Consider the following 24,057-nt stretch of genomic DNA (forward strand, 5'->3'; position numbering starts at 1 on the left):
AGACCCAGAGCCATAGAGTAAGATTCTATAGCTCTGGGCAGACCTACCAAGGACGGATTTAAAGTTAGGAGATTATGAGAGGTTTCATTGGTTCATTTTAATTAGTGGGTGTGTCCCCCCGTCTTCTTTCACAAATCACCGCTTTAGTGGGCGGTGACACGCGCAGCTCTTAGAGCCGATGACGTCAGCAGCAATCAGCGGTCGCTGGGCAGCACCAAAAGGAAGAAGTTACGATGGTTCTCATCAAGGAATAGTAAGTTTGCTTATTCTGCTTAAACAGATTTCTCCTGGCTTGAGAACCCCTGATATTATTATTATACCAGTCTGATTTAGCTGGGAAGTTTTTTCAGGCCATGGACATCAGGGGGAACTTTTCATCTTGTGTCGGTATCACACGAGGGAAGGGTGGGATTGCTTAAGAGCTGCTGTGGCCTACCGGCTTTGACAGCAGCAGCATGGCATTGTGTGACAGCTGTTGGTTTTTCTAAAGTTTCGCCCACGTACATGCTAAATAACCTGGCTTTTAAATGCGCGGGTTGTGCAGTGTGTGGGCGCGTTGAGCACCAACACTTGTACTCTCCAGCTTCAAAATGGTGAACTTCAAAAGATTTGCTAACGCTAAGTTAGCTAACCTGAAGCGTTACCTGAGCAGGCAAGTCACCTAGCGTTGTCCAGGTCTGTGTTGTGCTCGCAGTACTGACACAAACTCGTAACAGCTCCAGCTGTTCTTTTGGTTGGCTAGTTCTTGGTTGAAATGTTGTGTCGCGACATAAATGAAGGTTCTTCCGTTGACTAACCTGCTTCCTTGAGCTTACATCGGGTATCGGTAAGCTAAGTAATGACGTTTGGTTTAAATCGGTTAGAAAATGTGCAGCATGCTAAACCATTTCAGTACACATGGCACAATCTTGTACAGAAATCCAGTAGTTAAGGCTTTCCTGTTGCTCTTAAAGACATTTGTTGAATTTGACTCAATTTGTACCGTTAATCTCACGAGTGTTGCCAGGTCTCGGAGAGAAATAAGCAACCGGGTCTGTGGAAATGATCCTCAAAGCAACTTTACTCAATAAGAAATGAATTAGTAGTACTTTTAGAAATGATTATACAATGGTCAAAAGATTCAGTTTTTGTTTAAGCTAGAGAGCCTTTGATAGAAGGATGTACTCATTTTGGATGTTTGTTTTTGCTGAAATTTTTACTTTGGGCACATCAGTGCGGCTAAATGACAAAAAAAAACACCTTTTTGTTTTAGTCATGACGGTGTAACAGCACCACAAAATACATCCTCCAAATAGACCATCAGACAACTGAATGATTTTAGTACCTCTCATTTAACTTTTTAAGTGTAAATTGAACATTGTAAAATTCAGAGCTGCATCATTTTTCTGTAAGTGTATCTTTGAATGCCGCAAGAGTCAATATTTACACTTTCAGCATTTTATCCACAGCCAATTTAAAAAAACACCAAAAATGCTGCATAGAATAAAAGGAGCCATAGTTGTGTTTGTTCTAGCTAATTAAGTCCAGTCTCTTTCTCCCACTATTTCTGTTTCATTCTGCAATTTGCTCAGTTTGTGTCTGTTATTGTTGTAACTAAACTCAATTGCATAATTTTGTTAGGGTCATGGGAAAAGGGGAAGGGTAGAGAGAAAAGGGTGAATGTATCCTGTAACAAAAGAAAAAAATGGGTACTTTCTGTGTCATTATTTCATTTGTGCACCTTTATTAGTTAAGAAAGCCTCATTGAGATACAAAATCCCCTCTTCCATGGAGTCCCGGTGAAGATATTTGCTGACATGTATTGTTGAGCGAGTTGTTAGACTTATTTATGGGTTGCCAGATTAATCAACCCGATTTATTATAATTTAGTAAACAAATTATAAATGGTAACCCATATACAGTTCCAATACAATAGCAAAACTTTGATACTGTGCTCATCAAAACAGGATCTCCTGTCATGAAAAATATTCTCTTAGGACTGTTGACATGTTCCAGTTACCCTACTGAGTGTTTCAGGATTCTGTTTTAATGTCATACAGCACCGAATTAAAAAAGTGTAATCATGATACAAATTCGGATAATTTGCTACGTAAAACCAGGTTTTCTTTTTTTCATGAATAGAACAAGGCATGTTTTTTGACATGCACCTTGGCAGCATGTGACGTTAATTCCATCCAAGTTCCTATTGGGTAAACGGGAAAATACACTAAAATTCTAAATGACCTTAATCCGGACTAGTGCATGAGATCCCTTGTTAACTTTGTGAGGGCGTATTGTATTCCCACTTCTGCGTTTTTCTATTGCAGCATTCTCTCAGACAAATTAATTAATGGAGAAATAAATAGATGCTTCACATTTCACACGATATAACAGTGGGTTGTGGTCATTTTCAAATGTGAGAACCAGCCTCATTTGCTCTGTCGCCTTCATTTATTTATTTATTTTTAAACATCACTCATGGCGGCTGTAGCTCAGGAGGAAGAGCAGTTGCCCACCAATCGGATTAGAAATGTATGAATGATTAGAAAGCACGTCGTGTGTATAGACGTAGACGTGCTGTATGAGTGTGTGTGAATGTGGCATGTAGTTAGAAGCGCTTTGAGTGGTCAGCTCGACTAGAAGAGCGCTATACAAGTACAGTCCTTTTACCATTTACAAGGCTTTGCTTAAATAAGTCTGTGGCCTTGTGGTTGCTTGGAAAGAATTATAAAAAAAAAAAAACTCCAGTTTTTGTAAGTCACTTTAGTTCAGCTGTTTTTGCAGTTTTCAACACTGGATAAGGGAGTTGTGGCAGTTCTGGGCAAAACACAAATTTGTCAATGTTCAACAATGCTCATCAAAATTAAACTGAACATAGGAAAAAATAAAAGCTCCCCCAAAGTGTGCGTTAGGCTAGAACAAAGCGTCGCTTTAGACTTATGCTTAGACAGAACTTCCTCTTCCTCCTTTTTCTCTCTCTTTTGCACTGTGCGGTTAGGAAGGGGAAACTATTTGCTCATCATTGCAATTGATGCAATGCCTTTATGCAAAACGTATCACATTGTGTATTTTAGTTTGAACACGAGACGAAAAAGTTGCAGTTCAACCCCGGCCTCACCAAAGTGGAGGATGCTCTTTCAATCCATTTTATTTTGTATGAACACAACACAGATAGGATGCAAATCTATTTATTATTATGTTTGTTAGCTGAACATTTTTGAATATTTGTCACAAAGTAGTGGAGAAAACTGTAATCGCACAATTGTGAGGTTAAAAAAAAAAATGGAATTACTCTTTTTAATGACTTTTCATTTCTAAAGCAAATATCTGCACGAGTCTAAATGTCAAGACGGCATCACCGCATCAGGACAGAAGAAGATGAAAAACAAATGGGCAGAGACGGGATTCAGAGTTTGTGACCAAACTGTAGGAAAACCAGCTGAAGGAAATGCACTTTGCACCCAAAAAAGCAAAACACGAACCATCACTAACACCTAACCGACGAAAACAAGGTAACGGCGATCTGAAGACACGCAGTCACGGACTGTGGATTGTTGGATGGAAGTGTTATTCAGCGGTGAATCATCAGTCTGCATTGGGCATGGAGATGCTGGTGGATTTTTGTTTGGTGCAGGTCCAATGAAACATGTATAGAGATGATAGACGGAAGAAAACAAGTAAACCTCCACAATTATTGATGATGTGGGGTTGAAATCAGGCAAAAGATCAGAGAAGATGACAGTAATTACCTTTACAGTTAATGCACAGGTTTACCTTGAAATGCTGAACTCCATTCTTCAGTTGAACTTGAAGCGTCTTTTCAATGATGCCGGTCATTTTTCAGGGTGTCGACGCATCTCGCCACAAAGCAAAAATCATTGAAACTCTTGTACCAGAATGTGCAGCTATGAGATGAAATAGTTTTGTCATTTCTGGGTTTTAGTTCATTTCTCCGAACAAAATAAAAAAGCTAAATGAAAATCCTTAAAAGTGGGGGGATTCTGTCATTTTTGGACCAGAGATTGTCCATTCAGACTTTTCCTCAGTCACTGACCTCAGTGACTTTCTGGCCTCTTTTTCACTGAGTGCGACAGCTACCAGCTTCTTCCTGCTCCTGGCAGTAGAGGGTTTCTGTTTATCATGAGGGGTTGTTTGTTGGTTTTGTAGATTGTACCAATATTGATGCCATTTTTACACCTGTGATGTGGACAGTGGTTACAGAGTTGAGGTTTTTCTTCATAAACACGAGAGCAAAGTATGGTTGTAATTTATTTATACTGTTTAATGATAGAAAAACTATTTCAGGAGTTTGTTTTGAAACGATGCATAGTTTTTAGACGCTTTTTGAAAATGCTCATTATGTTTGAATGGGTCTATTGTGTACATTTGCAGTACGTTTGTGTCACTTTTCTGTTTGTAACCGTTTGCAAAGTTGTCTGCCGCCCCTGTGGACCACGCAATTCATATTTCACTTGACACATTCACTATGTTTATCTGCTGCAGTGATGTTAAACTTGCAGACCTACTTTGTTGTCTGTGTAGAAATGGACTGGTTCTGGCAAACTGCTCAATACTAAATAGTGCTTTATGAGAGCAAGTCTGAGTTTTACCACTTTTTCTCTCTCTTGCAGCCGTGTGGTTTTACCCTGCAGTGTTGAGGAGGTGAGTAATCGTTTTTCATTTTCATTTTCACACTGAAAAAAACAACTCATAAGATTTACTTAAAAAACCCTTTGTAAGTATTTGCACTCAAGTGGCTTAAGTAAAATTTAAGGCTGCAATATCAAGTAACACTCACTTGCCAGTATCAAGTAAATTTACTGACCATAAAACATTACAGTTGTGAAGGTATTAAGTAACATTTACTTAATTACATCTAAGTTTTAAGTTATATTTATTTAAACAAATTAAGTAAAGTCTACTTGTTTTTCATAGGCAGGACCATCATTTTACTCAAAATTTTAAGTAAATTTTATATATCTTTAGAATTTGCTGTTATGAAGTAATTTAGTAGATTTGAATTATTTTCTTGTGCTTGACATTTTAATTTACTTGGTTGCATACGTTACATTACTCACTAAAATTAGGTAATCATTGCCATTATTCTTTTGATAAATGTTACCAAATATATTTAACCAATACTCTATGCATTTAATATATATTTATCACATATCACACAACTAAATTATGATGCAATTAAACTGTTTATTTTCCATTTTAAACAGTTTAACAAGAACAGTCAAAGTAAATCCACTACTATTGTGGATTGAATTGCCCAATCTTTTATGGGGCAGCCATAAGTTTAACATTAGCATGACTGAAATGAAAAGAACAGACACTGCATCCAATATACACTATTGGGACTAAATATTAGGAACACTGTCAACATAATGCACTACAATGGTAGACCAGCACCATCCACCACAACTTCAGTAATAAACATAAAGTCAAATTATCACCTTTCTGACAATGTAAATAAAAACTGAGCATGTAGAAGCTTAACAAAAGCAGAAGCTGGTAGAGCTGCGGACTGGAAATAATTGCATTGGATTGTGCAGGTGTCCCAATACTTTTTTAGTACAGATTTGGAATAGTGCTTTTCAAAAATGCAGTGAAAAACCTTCTGAAACAGAGTTTCAACATTCATTACAGAAATATAATACTTAGATATTTAAGAACATTTAACACACACAAACATGCTCAAAACAACTTTTGAGAGAGGGTCAGGAATATATATTCGTACTGTATTCACAATCAGTCCCAAGGTGTTCAAAATATTGCTGTGTTAAAACTACATGAATTACATACAAGAAACGAAAATTAAACTATCTGCCCTGACTGTTGAGTCTGTGTATGATTTCTAGATAAATGTGCATGAAGTGCCCCCCAACTTTTAAATCAACAGGGACAATCTGAGTACAAGCAGGGTAGTGTGGATGCTTCAACCTATGTTTTATTAGCTCTAAACGTTTTGATGACCTAAAATTGCATCTTTTGCACAACCCTCTCATATCACAAGAGGCCTACTCTTTATCCCTGATGAATTTCTCCTCGACCTCCTCTCCCTAGACCTCAACTCCAACTGTCCACAAAGCCCACCGGCTCCTCCAAAGGGCACCCTGAAAATGAAGAGACACAATTTGTGGTATTAACACAATGGTCTAAAACATTCAGCCACAATTCTAATATTATGTTATAATGGATGAATAAGGGAAAATAACAAAACAATATTACATCATGCATACAATATTTTCGACTTGCCTGAATGATGAGAATAATGTTCTGTTCTGATTTGCTTCCTGTTGATAGATAAATATTTTGATAATACTTAATGAGAAATAAACTGTATCATGAACATTTTGTTTTCCATCCATCCATCCATTATCTATACCGCTGAATCCGTCGGTCGGGTCGCGGGGGAGCTGGAGCCTTTCCCAGCGGTCATTGGGTGAGAGGCCAGGTACACCCTGGACAGGCCGCAGGCACACAGAGACAAACGAGACAAATAACCACACACACACTCACTCCTAAGAGCAAATTTAGAGACACCAGGTACTCCGGCTTCCTCCCACCGGAGGGCCGGAGAGAACCCACGCGTACACGGGGAGAACATGCTAACTCCACACAGAAAGGCCCCAGCCGATAGTTGAACCTGAAACCCTCTCGCTGTGGCGAGACGGTGCTAACCACCACACAGAACATTTTATTTTGTCTAGCTAAATAAAACAATTAACACATCAGATATATTTGCTAGTAGAACTTGTAATGAACAATCAATTATTTCATTTAACTACAAAAACATGAATCCTGAGTAAAATAGTTATTTTTTTGTCCTCATTTGACGACTTCTGGATTATTTTGTTTACTCTGTAAGTGCCATAGAGGGTCGGTTGATAGATTTCAACTTAGCTTTGTGTGCTTTTTATTCTAAAACACTTGCTGTATCCCAATAAAGAAATTACGTCACCAGTTCCAATGGTCAGTTGCATGTTTGTCAGTTGTATAACAAAGCAAGCAGTTCTTCCCAGTGTTTAAAGAACATTATGTCATGAATCTTAGTTTCTCTCCCTTTTGCCTTTTTTGGAGATAAAGGGTACAGTTGAATCATCAAATGACCTATGTGTTTTCCTAAATACTAAGTTTGTAATGATTCATAAAATGACAACCATATTGAAATGAGAATCTGAATACACTCTGTTGTGAATGGATGTGAATTTGTCAAAGTCAAACTATAGCTGTCCAAAACGATGCCTGATAAAGAAATGTATTGGATAATTGGCCTTTTTAACACATTTTTATTGTGTTGTCACTGAGGCTATGTTAGCCTATTTAAAATTATATAAGATACTATAAATAAATAAATAACCTAATTACTCTGGTTGCTAATCTAGATAAGGGAAGAAAAGGCTGCTAAAGTAAAATATTGCATCACAGGCTGTTCACACTTAGCCTCTTGTCCTCATTTATCGACTTGATTCCCAATTAATACCACTCTGTGAAAATCACTGAGCATCGCTTTGAATGTTGTTGCCACAAGTAATTGTGGGACATAATTATCTCCTTTCTTTCCTAATGGATGGTCCAGTATTTCCAACACTGAAGTTAATAAAGGACGTGTTGAGGGTCCTTTGCTTACCATTTAAAGAATCCAACTGTCTCTTTTTCACGACTGCCAGTTACAGACTTCAAGGTCATTTCATTTTGTAAGGAACCTTAAGTGGAAAAAAAAAAAGAAAGAAAAAAGGGGGACTTCCTAAGTGCCCACTAAATTCTTTTCAAGACCGTTTTTGGCAGTTTGTCTCAGTTTTGGAAGGTGATTAATGCCATCTCCCCACAGCTTGTAACGGTGGCTCCCAGTCAGGGGTTAAGGATCCCACCTGTTGTTCAGAGATATGTTTGGTACATATCTTAAACCAATTGTCATTTCCTTCTCTGACTTCTGTACAGTCTTGATTTTTTTTTTTTTTTTTCTTTTTCCTTCCCAAGCCCGAAAAATGTTGGGAACTTCTGGAAGATGAGAAAACGCTAGTTTTGTTTTCGTGGTTTCACATATAGTTTGAAATAAAGTATGTACATTTGGTGTAAATTTTCTTCCATTGTTTTCGTCTGTTTCTTAACTTTATCGTTTATATGTTACAGTATCAAGTTGGGCAGCTGTTCTCTGTCGCCGAAGCAAGCAAAAATGAGACGGGAGGGGGTGAGGGCATTGAAGTACTCAAGAATGAGCCCTATGAAAAAGATGGAGAGAAAGGACAGTACACACACAAAATTTACCATCTGAAGAGGTATGCACTTTTCCCCTTTTAACCAGATTATTGGGCACATTTTTTCAGTGTAGTAGCGCGACTGTACCAGGCAGTGGCAGTGTTGTCCCATCTGTGGAGCTTTAAAAGTGACATTACTCCCTCCTGCTCGTCTTCCCTTTTAGAAGCACTGATAACTGAAGCAGTGTGTTTTCCTTCTCCCTTTCTCGTCCTCTTCCTATCCTACACCCCCCTGCAGTAAAGTCCCTGGGTTTGTCAAGCTCCTAGCTCCCGAAGGTTCCCTGGTATTCCATGAAAAAGCTTGGAATGCCTACCCCTACTGCAGAACCAGTGAGTCCCCCTCTGTTTATCCCTCCTCTTCAACCTACCCTTAAACCCCTCTTCCTCTCTCTGATCAAATTTGTGTGCAACTTGTGTAATCGGCATGTGTTTTTAGTCTTATGAATTTTATTGTGTATGATGTACAAATTTCTTTAAAATCTTTATAATTATGCTCTCCTTTTCCCCACATGTTCTACCTTGATCCAGTCGTGACGGTATGTTGTCTTAAGCCATCTCTTAAATTCAAATATACTTGTGAGGCTTAAGAAAAATGAAGGTTTTTCAGCTTAGTGTATTCACTTTTCTTATACACGTCGTTTCCTGATATATATCCTCTTCCCAGAATGAATATATGAAAGACAATTTCTTTATTAAAATTGAGACTTGGCACAAACCAGACTTGGGCACACAGGAGAATGTGAGTACTTGTATGTTGCGTTGAGTAAAGCAATATGATTCTTTAATTTGAATTTATGTGACAGATTTTCTTTTGTTTGTTCAGGTGCACAAACTAGACAGATCCACATGGCAGAGTGCTACTGTTGTGCCTATTGACATTGCAGACAGAAGTCAAGTGTCTGCTGCTGTAAGTAGAAATTCTTCAGGTACATTTATGGTGCAAGGTTCAAACTCAGTCTGATGCCTCCGTGTGGACAAGTGGGGTCATTACAGCCCATTTCCCTCATGTTTAACCATTCCATTTTACATAAAAAGATAGATTTTATATCTAATGAGCAGATAATTTACTAGTTTATTTACTTTTTGAGCAATTTGTCCAAGTAGAGGACCAGTGAATGACAACTGAAAAGTGGATCCTGAGAATGTAGCATTTCTAACATGAAATTGCATTTAGACTTTGAGAGAAGAATGGCTAAAATACGTCTTTATGTACTGAATATAAATGTTGTTAAATGTACAATTTTTGTAAATCCAATGTGTAAATTTTTTTTGAAGCGACTAGTTCCCAGGCCTATAAAGCATATTCGAAAAGTAAAATCAGAGTTTTGTTAACGACTAAAAGACCCAAAGGTGCTGAGTTCGCCATGATGTAAAACAAAAACAACAAAAAACTAAAACGATTGTTTTTTTTCTGCTTGTAAAAGGTGACTAAATGTCTAATAGAATTGCTCGTTAATTCTCTGTTATCCAAAACAATTATTCAGTGAATGATTAAACTGACGTTCAGTTGAAATAAGTATTAAGAACTTCAATGCTCAAATATTGTGTATTTGTTTTGAAATGCCAAGAATAAAATCAACTTATTTTTCAATCTTGGAAATCTTATTTGAAGATGTTACACATTATTGCTGTTATTTGACATCCCATTGCCTCATTTCAGTGTGGCTCTCTGTGCAATTAAATGTGTGGCTATTTGGCCGAGAAGCACCAGTTTGTGTGTGCGTGCATGTTTGTTTGCTGTGAGCAGTTAACGAGGCGGACATGTTTGCCTTGCTGAAGGAGTGTGCTGTGTCTCAGGGCCCTATCAGCCCTCAGCCTCGGGCATGACTGCAGGGCCTGGGGCGCACCGCCAGCACAGATGAGTTTGTTAGTGTAATTAAAGCTCACAGTGGTGCGTGCGCCACAACTAGACAAATACACACGACATAAACACACTTGTACTTGAACACACACTCCTTTTACTTGAGGAGTTGCGCCTCTTCGTGTACCGCGACACGATTCACAGACCTCATTAGTGCTGCACAGTGTATTGTTATAGCGATGGAGCTCTGAGCATTAAAACAGCCACATTATTGTGACTGTGTGTGTGTGTAAGGTAGTGTTAGAGGGGAGTGCGTTTCCATTTCTTTCCACATGTTTGGCACCCTCCAGTTGGTCAGTAGCTCTAGAAAAAGAAGCTTTTAGCTGCAGGCGCATCATGATTTATTTAAAATTACTGGGCCCTTGAGCTGTTGATAATTTGAAAGCAGTTTCATACGTTTGTATTACTATTTCTCTTGCCTGTTTTTATGAGGTCATCTTTGTCATATTGCTCATTCTTTGCGCTCTGTATCCTAGTATCCTTACTTGTTAAGCCTTGTTCGTGTGGGACCAAGAGCCTCTTGTGTAATAGGTCATAAGTGTTTTGTTCATTAAAGTGGGTTTGGCAGGACGGTATTGTATGAAGTGCATATACAGGATGAGGAGTTCTGTTGCATTTGAAACTTGAAACACCAAATGCTTACTGTGCAGTACATGCACTCCAACAACCCTTGGGGGGGTAGATGCAGGAGAATTTCCTGACATGAACAGATCTGAATGTCACTTTAATTATGAAGATGTTGATAGTGGCATGTGTTTCTCTCAAATTCACTGGTGTTCCAGCTGATGGTGAGCTTTTATTCATCATTCATTAATTTTGGTCATCAGTGTCTGAACGTGCTTTAGTTTGTCTTAAAAACGCCCTGATATTGTCCAAATGAATTGCTTTACAATGTCTGAACCCAGTAATGCACTGTATTTAGGCTTACCACAGGTGATTTAAGTTTGTTTTTAAAATGCTTTGCTTTGTATCAGTTGTTTTAAATGTAATTCTTTCGACAGGACTATAAGCCAGATGAGGATCCTGCCAAGTTCAAGTCGGTTAAGACCAGTCGCGGACCGCTCGGGCCCTCCTGGAAGGTAATGAATATGTGAGCGATGAAGATTAAATGTATTGCGTTTACGGATGGGAATCGAGAACCGGTTCTTGTTGAGAACCGGTTCCCAGTGTTTCAATTCCTTGGAATCGTTTGGCGATTTTGCAAACGATTCCCTTATCGATTCCAGTGAGCGCGAATGACGTCAACACGCAACGTTGCGTGGCGAGTCCAGTGCAGTCAACAGTAAACATGGCGCCCAAGCAGTACAAACGCTCGAAAGTTTGATTACACATCCCTAAAAAAGACCATAACAGGGCAACTTGCAAAGTGAATATTTCACCAAAGGGAGGAAATACTACCAACATGCTAATAACTATGAATGAATGTCGCGTTTTCGATCTGCTCCGGACTAACGTTGGTGAATCTGAACCCAGCAACGTTAGCATGTCCTCGGCTAACACTGCAGGTAACTAACTAACTAACAAACACTGCCTATCATTTTAGCGCCATTTGACTCATTGTAAAAGCTGCTGTTAGTAACGGTTAAGGTTAAATAAATGCTTTCTCAGGCATTACATTTAGATGAAATCATGAGAGACAGAGCCTGACTGGCTCAGAGCCAGAGGCTGGTGGTACTACCCCCAGTTCCCGTCTACCTCCAGCTTCTCCTTTCACCAGAGCAGGGAAGAGTTAAATTACCCAGGCCATGATAGACCAATGTGGACCTCACCGTTGTTGGGTTTGTAAGGTCATGACTCGTGTTACTTCTAAACTAAACAAAGTTAATGCTAATCGACCGGTTTGTTGTCCTTTTTCTCCAAATGAGAATCGATAAGGGAACCGATAAAGAACCGAATCGTTAAGCAGAATCGAAAATGGAATTGGAATCGTAAAAATCTTATCAATTCCCATCCCTAATTGCGTTCACAAAAAACAATGCCTTTTAATGTTTAGAGAAATTGAGAGGGAAAAAAAGTGAAATAATCAGCTGCATTTCACCCTGTATACTGTAATATTTGATACATACTAGGGTGGACTTTTAAAGCCGTTTGGCTTCTTAATTGGAACGATTGGGATGTTTTACAGAGTACATGAAGGGTGGCCAATGAACAGTCTTATAAGAGTGTAAAGTTTTTATGTGGCGACAACCAATCTGAATTTAAGCGGATGCCATTGTACGTCAAGCATTTCAGTTCAATTTTTAGACACCACTTTGGATGTCACTTGGCTTGCTTTGCACTGGGCACAAACGTTCCTGGTAGCAGCTCCAATTGGCGATTCACCTTTAAGAAAACTAGTCTCATGGCTAATTGCCATACAAACGGAAAAGGGTGCCATTTCTCAGCCTGTTTTTACATGGATGTTATTCACACTAACTCACAATGTGTCATGAGTAACCGCTTTGTAAGCTTACCTTCTTTTTTTTTTTTTTTTTTTTTTTTTTTTTTTTTTTTTTTTTTTTTTTTCATATATAGTCGTATTATCTTCTTGTCATTATTTGTTCCTCCCTCACTCCCACAAAATTTGAACGTCTTTTAAAGCGGCGCTATGCAACTTTCAGTAATACGGGGTTTGTTTACCATGCAATACACACCCCAAAGCTGTAGGGGGAGCTCCGTAGAAAATAAGGCGACAGTCTAGCCAGACTGTCGTAAACCCACCAGAGGCAATTTACGGTTTATTTTTCAAGACACTGGCAGAGAGTTGGAGCAGAGAGTCTCTATATGAGGAGAGGGAAAACTGGCGGCTATTTCCGGGTGGTACTGCACTCTAGGGGCGCCAACGAAGCAGTGCAGAGCACGCCGAACTCTATGGTGGTACTATGAAATCCACCTTATATCCAGCCATTGCTTTGGATATAATTTTTTATATTTTTTCATTTTAATTTTCCTAAAGGCAGGATAAATTATCCTTTCAAACGGCACTTGGTTTGATTTTTTAGACTCACTAGATTTGTTTAAAATACACATTTATTGTCAGTATTGCATCCAGAGTGACGTCACGCATGTGGCATCACTTTACGGCATGGTCAGTCCTAGCGCTGAGCTAGCAGAGAGGTGTTAGCTCAAATAGTTACAGATTTCAGCACAGCCCTTTTACATACTCTCTGACTAGCCTCTGGTTTAGCTTTCGTTGTTGTTAGCGGCACCAGGTTAGCACTCTGGCACAGTGGACGAGTGCCGTAAAGCAGCCGGTCGTAATCAGCCGTGCGTTCTTCAGATTCCGTTAGCTAGATGCTAGCAGATACTGACTCGCAAATGCCAGACCTGTAAGAAAACAGAAAGCTATAACTCCCAGGTTATTGTACTTTCGATATAAATCCACATCCCTCTGTCAGAAATCACAGTATTATTTTCAGGTTTCAGCCGCTAGCGGGGACATTTTTTGAGTTATTAGCGCCAGCCCTATGGAAAATGGTCATTCTGCACTCGCTCGCCAGCGCCCCCAGAGAAAATCAACTGAACTGCAGCCAAATTTTTTATAATGGGGCGAATAGGAAGTGGAACGGCTGTCTGTAAAAGGGCTGTGGTTGGAGAGCCGTCGACAGCTAATGGAGAGGGGGTGTGTCTTATCAGGCTACCTGGCTCGGCTCAGAGCCCTTTACGACCTGCTGTGAAGCAGTAGTTCTCGGCTCTCGTGTGTCGCGAGACTTCCAGAGGTAAACAAAGCATGCGGCGCCACAGGCAAAGTTGCAAGCGCTGTTTCGGTCTAGGGCCACCAGATGGAGATGGAAATGTCACCGTTTTCATCAGAATGGGTCAGCCAAGCAATCTGATGATTGCCAAGCAATTTTATGACCATGAAAAAGTTGCATTGTGCCGCTTTAAGCTCGACTCAACATGGCCTACCTGAGATTGATATTTATCGTCGCCTTGAAACTGATTTGTAGTCTTTTATGCGTTAAACATCCACAATGCATCAGTAATCGCCTTAAAAATGACCCAAAAATATTTAAAACCTATTTTAAAAATTCTGCATGGTGTGTCGGAGCATGTAATGGCCTCACAGTTTCATAATGCTGATGATTCATTATGTAATGGAGTTTAAACCAGCGTTTTCTTATATTCTGAAATTTCATAAAGATTGATGTTGTATGGTGATCATCGTGCATCTGGAACTGACCAATCAGAGCAGAGAGGGCTTTTTATGGAGCAGGTCAGCCTACTTCACTTCTGTATTTAACAGGAAACCCTTAATTATAAAGACCGCTTTATAGTTGGATTACGATCATGAAGTGGTTTTGGGTTATGATATGACTTATTCATGCAGTTGACTGAAGATATCTGCCGCTCAGCCAAAGTTAAAAGATGAATGGATATGGGAGGTTTTGACTGATTACTTCAGTATCGGCTTTGTAATCTTATGCAGTTCTTCATGGTCGTTTGAAATGGTCATGATAAAATGTATATGAAACATCTGGATATTTATTTCAAGCAGACGGTCATCCATGTAGACGAGCTTTTGCCTGCTCTGAGAAAGCTCCGGGCTTCAGTGGCTTGGATGATGGGAGACATTGCACGACAACATTTGGAGAAGCAAAACATGAGAGAGCTGTGAAAAATAAAACCCGACATGTTTTCAGGCAATTTCTGCTAGAAGATTTCTCAGACACCAAAGAAGAATTTGTATGTGTGGTGGTGCAGCTTCATCCTCTTTGGATGATCCTGTGGCAGGTTTGTACAGACACAATAAAAATGTACATATATTTTTTTCTTTTCAAAGTGCTTTTTCACTGCAAGCCGCATTCACACATTTGCGAACACTAAGTCTTAGTCTATACAATGTTACAAGCTACACAGTGCTTTTTTTTTTTTTTCTCTCTTCACACACACACACTCGCACCGATTGACGCATCGGTAGGCAACATTGGGTTCAGTGTCTCCTGCAACACACGTCCGCATGGTGAGAGTCAAGAGCTTATGGAGACCTCCAATATTCATAGACGAGAAACAAAATGTACAATGAAAGCGGCAAATACTAAGCTTTTGTTATTTTGTTTTCTATTTTTTGTTAACTCGACAGTTAAATATTTGTTTTGATGTAGATATGAGTCTCTCCACACATCACCAATGACAAAGAACAGCCATAGCTGGAGGAAGGCTCAAATGGCGTCCACAGCACTATAACGCTGGCCTTTGATCTGTCTTTGGTCCAATAGAATGAAATGGACATGTCAGTTTATCCGGTCAAATGAACCCCATATTCTCTGGGCTTTATCTGCCGAACCGATTGTTTGGCATAACACAAAGCCGGAGGTGGGGAAAGCATCAGTTTATAGACTGCAGGTCTTTTGTTAAGACTGTATTTTTGGTGAAAGGTAAAATGTCGATATGGCGCAGGTGATTCCCACAGAAAGGTTGTCAGGCCCTTTGTATCTTTCCCCTTTACGACCCGCAGTAGGGGTCCTGCTTGCTGTTGGAGCGCTGAGAATTTCTGCTCTGCATTGGAGCCCTCAAAGTTCACCATGGGAAACTCTCCTATGCTGCAAGAATGTTCACAGACCAAAGGCAGCCAAGCTGCTTTAAAAAGTATGAATAAAGCGTCGCAACTTTTATTTTGTGTTTTTTAATTAGATCACTTTTCCGTCCGCTGTGGACATAGAAAAGACTTTTTGAAAAGGTGGGGGGTTATGTGACAACAGAGGCACAATTTCTGCCAGCTTCTTGGAGCAATAAAACTCTTGTCTATCTCTGCATGCACACATGCTTGCATATCAGTACCCTTTGTATTTCTAAAAACTTCTGCTCCTTTGAGTGGGGCACAGAGAAGGAGAGAAGAAATGTCACCGTAAGTGTTTTGATGTCGAATCCGTTTCATGTGAAGTTCTCCTTTAGCGATGACAACTTTTCTAAACCCACTGCAAATTTAGAAATGTTTCTCATTTCCCTTCTCCTGCACTCCTCCATGATTGTAGCATCAAACAGCAGTGGGATGAGGAGGGTGAGTGAGGCAGGTCTGTGGCATTTTCTCTTGGAATGCCGAGCCAGAATGAAGTGATTAATTAAACAGGTGTTCTCGGAGGGAGAGTATGTGTGTTCTGGGGGCGAGCAGGTCCTGGGTGTTAATAATGTAACCAGCTTTGCACTGCGACGCCCTTATCGCTTCGTGAGCACCGTTTTATCTGCCTTCTGTGGCCACAAAGGCATGCCTGTTGGGAGCGGTGTCGCTGTCAGGGCGGAGGCAGGGAAATGGTCCCTTCATCTGGAGTTTATCCACTTTGCTGTGCCCCAACTCCCCCCACCCCCCACCCCCTCACTTCTTTTCTTCTCTTCTCTTCTTCAGAGTGAAGCATAGTGCAAGCGGCAGCGGATGAATTTAGAAAGTGTGTTGTAGATTAGAACACTTTTATCTGAGCACAGCAGATCTTATTGATAATTATTTCAGCAAGCTCCGCACCCAAAGTATTATGTATTAATGAATTTCAGCTTTGTGTGCATCCAAGATCAGTCAAGAATGGCATTATCTTTTTTTTTTTTTTCTTCTTCTTCTTCTTTTTTTCTTTTAACAGTTGTCTCACAGGAAAGTTTTTGCTGGTATTTTTATTCTGATTTTGTGCTTTTAAAAAGTGATGATTGAAAGTACTGATCTTCCTTTCCCAACAGAAAGAGCTGATGAGTAAAACTGAATGCCCAAGGATGTGTGCCTACAAACTAGTCACAGTCAAGTTTAAGTGGTGGGGGCTGCAAACCAAAGTGGAGAACTTCATCCATGAGGTTAGTGACGTGTTTGCGCAGTTAAGCCTCACACAGAAGGTTTATTTTTGCTCATGCTGAGAATTCAGGTTTTTAGAAGCATGACTGTTATTCCTAAGTGACTGACCCTGGCTAGCGCTCTGTAATTTTCCAATATAATTGGGTTTTTTTTTTACTCCCATTTCAAATCTCACCACTTGGGGAGGTTTTTACATGTTTTTCCCATATTTTTCAAACATACTCTGATTTATTATCATGAAACTGATCTCACATGTCACTGTCCCCTTCAGCAAGAGAAGAGGATCTTCACCAACTTCCATCGCCAGCTCTTCTGTTGGATTGATAAGTGGGTGGAGTTGACTATGGATGATATCCGGCGAATGGAGGCAGAGACGCAGAGAGAGCTGGATGAGGTGTGTGTTACATTACTGTCCCACATGTAGAAGTATCGGATCGGAACTCGTTATCGGCAGATACTCAAAATCAAATGACTCGGACTCGGGGGCAAAAAACCTGATCGGGACATCCCTAATCCTTATGCATGCGATGTTGGCTAGTGATAGGATTAAAGAAAAGAACTATCTCTTAACTTGTAGACTGTCTCAGATATTACATTTGATGTACTTGGCCAAGCTTGAGACCTGTCAAGTCTTATTCTGATGAAGATCTGAAGAATGAAGTCTTCCATTCTCTATATTGGCTGAGTAGACCGGAGGTATGCTACTGTGCTAAAACAGAATGACTGCTGGAGTAAATCTAGTGGCTCAAGGGTTCCCTGTGGACTCCTTTTTTTTGGTTGTTTTTTAGATTCCTATGAGTGGATCCCTGTACCGTTTAACTCAAGCACATCTGAAATGACAAACATGCATGTGGGTTGGTTGTGAGTGCTTTATGAGAAATGTACAATAAAAGTCCCCTTTACTATTACAATAGATATGTAAGCAGAACTTTACAATGTGGAAAACTCCCTGTGGTACCTTTTTTCTTTACTTTTTTTTCTTTCTTTTTTTTTTAAACTTTTAGTTGGTTAATTTCTGATTAATATAACTAGCAAATAAACTCCCTTAACTTTTCTGTGACTGCTTAATTCTAGGCTTTTTTTTTTTCCCCAGGCTTTTTAACGCCCATTTCTGTGATTTGCTGAATCGTACTTTTTGTCCAGATGCGTAAGCAGGGTTCTGTGCGAGGTACAAAAGCTGCAGAGGAGCAGCCTGGCCAAGTTTAGGTCTGTGTGTTGCTGAGTAAGTTATTACTGGTAAAGGCCACTCTTTTAAAGGGTTTTTCCACTGACCTGGCTGAGGCTAGTTGTGCCATACCCAATTGTAATGGCATGCATTTTCAATGCAGATTAGTGATATGTCTGTAGCAGGTCTGGTGTCATCCCATAACCTCACCATTCTGTTTTGTATACTTTGGAGTTGAGCTACACTTCAGCCTTATTTTATTGTTGGCTGATTTTTATTTTTAATTTTTTTTTAAATTTCCCCTCCTTAAAGCAATACTATGTAACATTTCTACCTTAAACTAACAGCTTGAAAAAAATTGTGCGGCTAGAATGAGTTTTAATATTACGATTGGCCTGTCTCCTATGCCCTTCGGGGGTCTGAGTTGGAATAACTGCGCTATGTAACTTTGCTGGACCGGCCCGGGAGCTGAGCGGAAGTACTTCGACTTGCTTTCTGGCACACCTACCGCAAAAACAAATCGACCCCTCTCACGCTCCCAGTTATAAGGCTAAGCTAGCGCAACATTGTCAGTAAGATCATCATGGCAGAGCCACCGAAGAAACAGAAGAAGACGTTGACTGATGAAGCAAGGAAGAGAAAGAGAGAGGCCGACAGTGTCGTAACCGTACATTACCTCCAAGCCTGTAGGGGGAGCTCCAGAATGGGCTTTTTGAGAAGTTACATTGTATTGCTTTAAATCTATCAGAGCTGTGTTAAGTTAAAGCTCATGCAGTCTAACATTTCTCTGTCAATGCTGCTTCACTTTGAAAGTTTCTTCTAGAAAAATGGTGGGACGCTTTAATTAATCTTAGGAAATGTGTTTATCACACAGTTTATAGAAAATAACTGTACACGCACGCTACTGAAGCATCTCTGTGAGATGCAGTGGAAAAACGCTCGCAGCGAATTGGCGTGGTTCGGCTGGTTGTGGCTGTTTATGGCATGGTGCAACTAACCAAAGTCCGCAGTGGAAAAAAATCCCAGTCACATGCTTGTCTTTACTCACTCTGGGGTGTCTGTGTTGCTTCTTTCACTCTGTACTTCTCAGTGTGGTGAGAGGTTTTCAGTCCACATCTGTTGTTCACAAAAATGAGATTTATGTGCTGGGTTGTAAGGTGTTAATCTGAGTTAGTCCTATCATGGTTTGTACGTACGTGTGTGTGTGTGTGTGTGCATAACTTCCTCAGAATTAAACATGCTGTTTTTTAAGGGTAGCTAGTAGTTTGAAACTTACTCAGAAAGACTTCCTAAGTATCCGGAACCAGAAGCATTCCCATAGAGAAATTAAAGAAGGAGAAGAAAAATGGTTAGCTTCTAAATCACATGCTAGGATTTCTGTGACTCTCATTCTCTCTAAAACCTTACCACCGCTCTGCTCTTGGAGCTACTCCAAATATCAGTCTTCGAGGTTTTGGCCGTACATGGAGAACAAGGGAGGAATCTGGACTAAACTGGCCAAAGAGGGCCAGTCTCAAACATTCCTGGCTTACAACCAACATGCAGCGTTTTGTGCTTTGCCTTCCCCCTCAGAACATCTCGCCCAATTCAGCATGTGTTTCCCATTTTCCCTTGGAGTGCGTAAACAGGCCGGTACCATCAAAGAGGGCTGTGGCGAGGAGGCTGGTTAAGGCCTATACCTCCGAGCTGAAGGGTTAGCAGGGTCACACTTGGACTGTTTTGGATGATGTGGGATGGTTAATACGGTTACTGTTCTTTATGTACGGGACAGGATTGCTCTGGGCGGATGAGAATCTCTACTTTAAGGAGACAATGCGCCCACAGACATGTCTGTGTGCCATACGCTGCACTGGATCACTGTATTGTGATCCAGTGCTTGGGCGTGTGTAGAAGGAGGAGGTATGGGAGAAGGTAAGGGTGAGGATGCGGTGGGCTGCTTCAAGATGGCTCCTTTTTCCTCATTAACATACAAATAGAATTCTGCTGTTGAGAGGGAGTCTGGCCTGTGATTGAGGGAGAAAAGAGAGGGAGGAAGAGGGGGAAAGGATGGAGAAGAGAGGGTAAATCCTCACGCCATTTCATCAGATCTGTCTATTCCTCTGTTTAGAGCCAGGGTTAGTTTGAAATGGTTTCATTTAAGGTGTTGGGCTATCAGATTCTAACACTAATTGACTTTCCAGTCATCAGCCTCAGGATGGGAGAATTTGAAAGTGATGCTTTTATCTGCCTTGGAGACAAACGGAAGACTTGATAAGGACTGTTGGAGATGATTTTTAAGGAACTTGATATTTCAGTGTGTTAAAAGCTATTTGTTATATTTTTAATGGATTTCAAAGAGGTAAAACTCCAATGTTGCATGTATTGAATAAAAATAAGTTTAAATATTCATTAGAAACTATCATCTTTGCGGTGAATGCACATACCGGGTTATCCTGTCAACCATTTACATAAATCTAACTTGTAATCTTTTTTTTTTTTTTTCCTCTCTTTTTCCCCACAGCTTCGCAAAAAGGGTGATGTACGAGGAACCAGTGCTGCAGACGAATGAAAAGGCACAGGATTTTAAAACCCCACAATGACGGCACTGATGGACTCTGCTTAAAAAAACAGGCTCCATTGATGCCACTTTTTACCTTAACTGATTCAGGCTGTGGAGGAGGGAGCACTGCGACCTGCAATCAATAGAGCAGATCCCTGACTTGACCCCAATCATAGACATTCTGTCCAGTGAGGAATTGATTTCTAGAAACCAACACGATCCAAGCTGATAAGACTCTGGTTAATTTTGATCTCCTGAGTAGAGAAAGGCCAGCTATCATGATCTTGTGAGACCTAGACTTCAGGGGAGACGTAAAGAAGGAGCTGCTTGCAGTATAGATGAATACCGAAAAGCAAATTAGTCGGCTTGATTCCACTGTGGCAGGTGTTTGACCAAATGTTTCCTTTTTGTGTTTCACAGAAAATCAACTTTTGTTTGCCTCAGACACATTCCTCACAAGGTGATGTCTTGTATGACCTCGCTTTGTCTCCTCTATGGTCTTAACTGTAAACATCATGGCTCAGTGGTTTGCATTCCCTGGCATGAGACTGTTTGTCATACTCATGTTCCTTCCTGCCACAGCCTCCATTAAGTGATTACTAACACCCTTGGCGCCCAGGCCCATTATAATCCTCCTTCCATCACCCCACCTTAACCAAAGCACTGCATCTTATTATCACTGACAATCATGCCTGTACAGGTACTCACTCTCCCTCCTGTTCAAACCTAGTAAAAACCCACACACATGGATATGACACATAGATTACGCACATGAGGATGGAAGTGTGAATTCATTCTTGCACATTTACACACAGAGACACAGGTGTGGATACCTTTGCGCTGACTTATCCGTTAAAAGCTCCTGCGGGGCAGATCCCTGCAAGCTTGTTCACCTAAAGGATCTTACAGTTCTCACCAGTTACCCTCCCCCACCCCACCCCACCCCACGCTGTTCTAAAGACATTTACACATAGCATACAGCGCAGCATTCACCTCTTCAACAGATGTCCCTTGAGGAAAAAAAGCGCACTGAAAAACAGCCACAGATGGTGCTACACCCCTCCAACCTCTGTCACAAGCCAAACTGAACCACATCCACCCGGCGCACCCCAGGGGCCTGTCTCGCTCATCTGGTTCTCAGAGGGTTAGCTGGTTTCCAAAAGGCCTCTTCTTCTACTTCATTCCAGTCGTGTTTACAGATTTATAATTGCCTTATCAGTGCCCAGTCGACACCAGCACCACGCACTGCTTGCCTTAATCTCTGGACCTTTTTTATAACTACTTCACCTCTCGTAGCTCTGCTGCCAGCTATCGCTCCAGCTACCTCCCTCATTTCTAAATGGCAGTTGTATTGATACCTAAGTGTTAGCATTAGCGGCTGCTTCTTAGGAGTAAATCTTGGTAAACAGGGCTTTATGGGTAACGCTGTTATTGGCCATTCAAATATTTTCTTTCAGTGGAACTGCATGTTTGTCTGCAGCCAGTGTACACGCTGCAAAGGGCTGCAGGGTAACATCTCTGCCTCAGATCAGATGTTGGAAAGATTTGCCATATGAATTACTCTGGACTTTCAACACTAAAGTGCACTTTTCCTCTTTAGGCTTCACAACCATGTGGCATTGGCCTGCAGTATTTATTGCTAGTGTTACATACACGCACACGTGGTTTAATCATCTGATCCCTGCTGAGATTGTGTGCTCTAGTTGTGTCATTGTCTTAAATTGTGCAACAGGAATTTTTTTTTTTTTTTTTTTTTTAGACATCTTGTTTCCATATTCTTTTCAATAGATGAACATTATTGGATCTGATATTTTATTTTCAATCACTGAGAAAATGTCATAATTTCTTCTATAGTTAGGTTTTCCAAAGTGTGTAACTGCATTGATGTTTGCATGTGTTCAGTCATTTCCGTAGGAAAATTTGAAAGCAGTTGTTTAAGGAAACATTTTCTGAGAATGAAATATTCTCAGGTAAACCAAATGATACATGATTTTTTTTTTTTTTTTTTTTTTTTCTTTTATAGAATATTGTTCTCTTATCTCCATACCATATATTTTTCTTCAGGAAATCTGACTTTAGACTTCAGTATTTTAAAGTGGTCACAACACACATTGTTCCATTTTATTGCCATCTGGACCATGTTTTTCTACTGAAATGATATGCGTTGGTTTCAGAGGGAAAGTGTGGAACAATCTACAGTGTAATCCGTGTTTCCAGGTATACCTAATGATTCCTGTAGTTGAATAAGTCCAGGGACTATTAAGAACTTGAAACAGATTTACCTCCTGATGATATAGGGGAGAGAAAGTCACTAAGCAACTTTAATAGCTTATTGTAATGTTTGAATTCCACAACAGCTTACTTTTAAAAAGGTTCTGATCAGCTTTTGAAAATCAGGGGACATGGTCGTGAATGTATGGTATACTGTGCCTTTTCTTTCTGGAGATCTGTGTGTGTTAAGTCTGCATATTGTATCAATAAATTTTGTGTCTATAATGAGTTGCTGCTCTTTGTCCGACTGTATGCATTTGGATACTGAGGATTTAAAGACTCCACATTATGCATTTGGGCTGCACGGCCGTGTGGTGCTTAGCACTGTACCCTCACTGCAATAAGAATTTCTGTTTGAATCTCAGCGGGGGTCTTTCTGTGTGGAGTTTGGATGTTTTTCCAGTACCAGCATGGGTTCTCTCTGGGTAATCCAGCTTCCTACTACAGTCCAGTAGCATACATGTTAGTTTAATACGCGATTCTAAATCTGACTGTAAAGTGAGTGTGAGCATCTCTCATTTGTCTCTTTTGAGCCTGTGATGGACTGGTGACCTACACACACACACACACACACACACACACACAGCACTGCCCCCTGAAATGCTCATTTGTACTTCATGTTTTTATTCCTTAATTTAATGATCTCACCTTATCCCATATTTGCATAGTACCTGCCATGGTTAGTTTGAGACCTCACAGAATAAGCTACGGACTGAAACGCAGGCAAAGACTAAGAGTTTAAGAAACTTTGTGTTGCTGCAATGTATAGTGTGTTTAAAAAAAGAAAAAAAATGTAAACCTCTAACAGGCCCAGGAAAATACAATGAACTACATGGGAAAGGAATGATTTCTTTTAAAGTTTAGCCTGAGGGGATATTGCAAACTCGTCCATAAGTGACCCCTTTAATGTTCAAAGTCGGTGGATGTGGGGAGGCTGGCCAAAGCCCTTTCATTGTTTCATGATATTTGCTATTTAAACTTTAGACCCAACAACCCCCACATATGTTCATAAGTCATCTTAAGATGATGTTCAGTTTATCCAGCTTTTTGTCAGTTATAGTCTCCACCTTTTAGATGGTATACAATAACAAACAAGTTGGAGTAGCTTAAAGAAGAGACGAGGCTAAATTCAAACTCTAGTTCTCTGCTGCAAAGCACAAAACAAACATTCCTTCAGTAAAGTTATTGGTGACTCCTGTAAGGACTAGACTTTCTGTGACCTGCAGG

At 40.2% G+C, this 24,057-nt stretch overlaps 1 protein-coding gene across 1 annotated transcript; it reads left to right on the forward strand.

Moving 5' to 3' along the window:
* The first annotated feature begins 177 nt into the window (after nucleotides 1-177).
* On the forward strand, nucleotides 178-23,055 carry LOC142382585 (phosphatidylinositol transfer protein beta isoform). Its single transcript, XM_075468614.1, has 11 exons — nucleotides 178-253; nucleotides 4,611-4,641; nucleotides 8,119-8,264; nucleotides 8,482-8,573; nucleotides 8,772-8,779; nucleotides 8,908-8,982; nucleotides 9,067-9,150; nucleotides 11,106-11,183; nucleotides 16,747-16,857; nucleotides 17,127-17,249; nucleotides 20,521-23,055. The coding sequence occupies exons 1-11, from the start codon at nucleotides 234-236 to the stop codon at nucleotides 20,566-20,568; spliced, it is 816 nt and encodes a 271-aa protein (XP_075324729.1). The 5' UTR covers nucleotides 178-233; the 3' UTR covers nucleotides 20,569-23,055.
* The last annotated feature ends 1,002 nt before the right edge of the window (nucleotides 23,056-24,057 follow it).

Source organism: Odontesthes bonariensis, chromosome 6, assembly GCF_027942865.1.
Source record: "Odontesthes bonariensis isolate fOdoBon6 chromosome 6, fOdoBon6.hap1, whole genome shotgun sequence".
NCBI lineage: Eukaryota > Metazoa > Chordata > Actinopteri > Atheriniformes > Atherinopsidae > Odontesthes > Odontesthes bonariensis.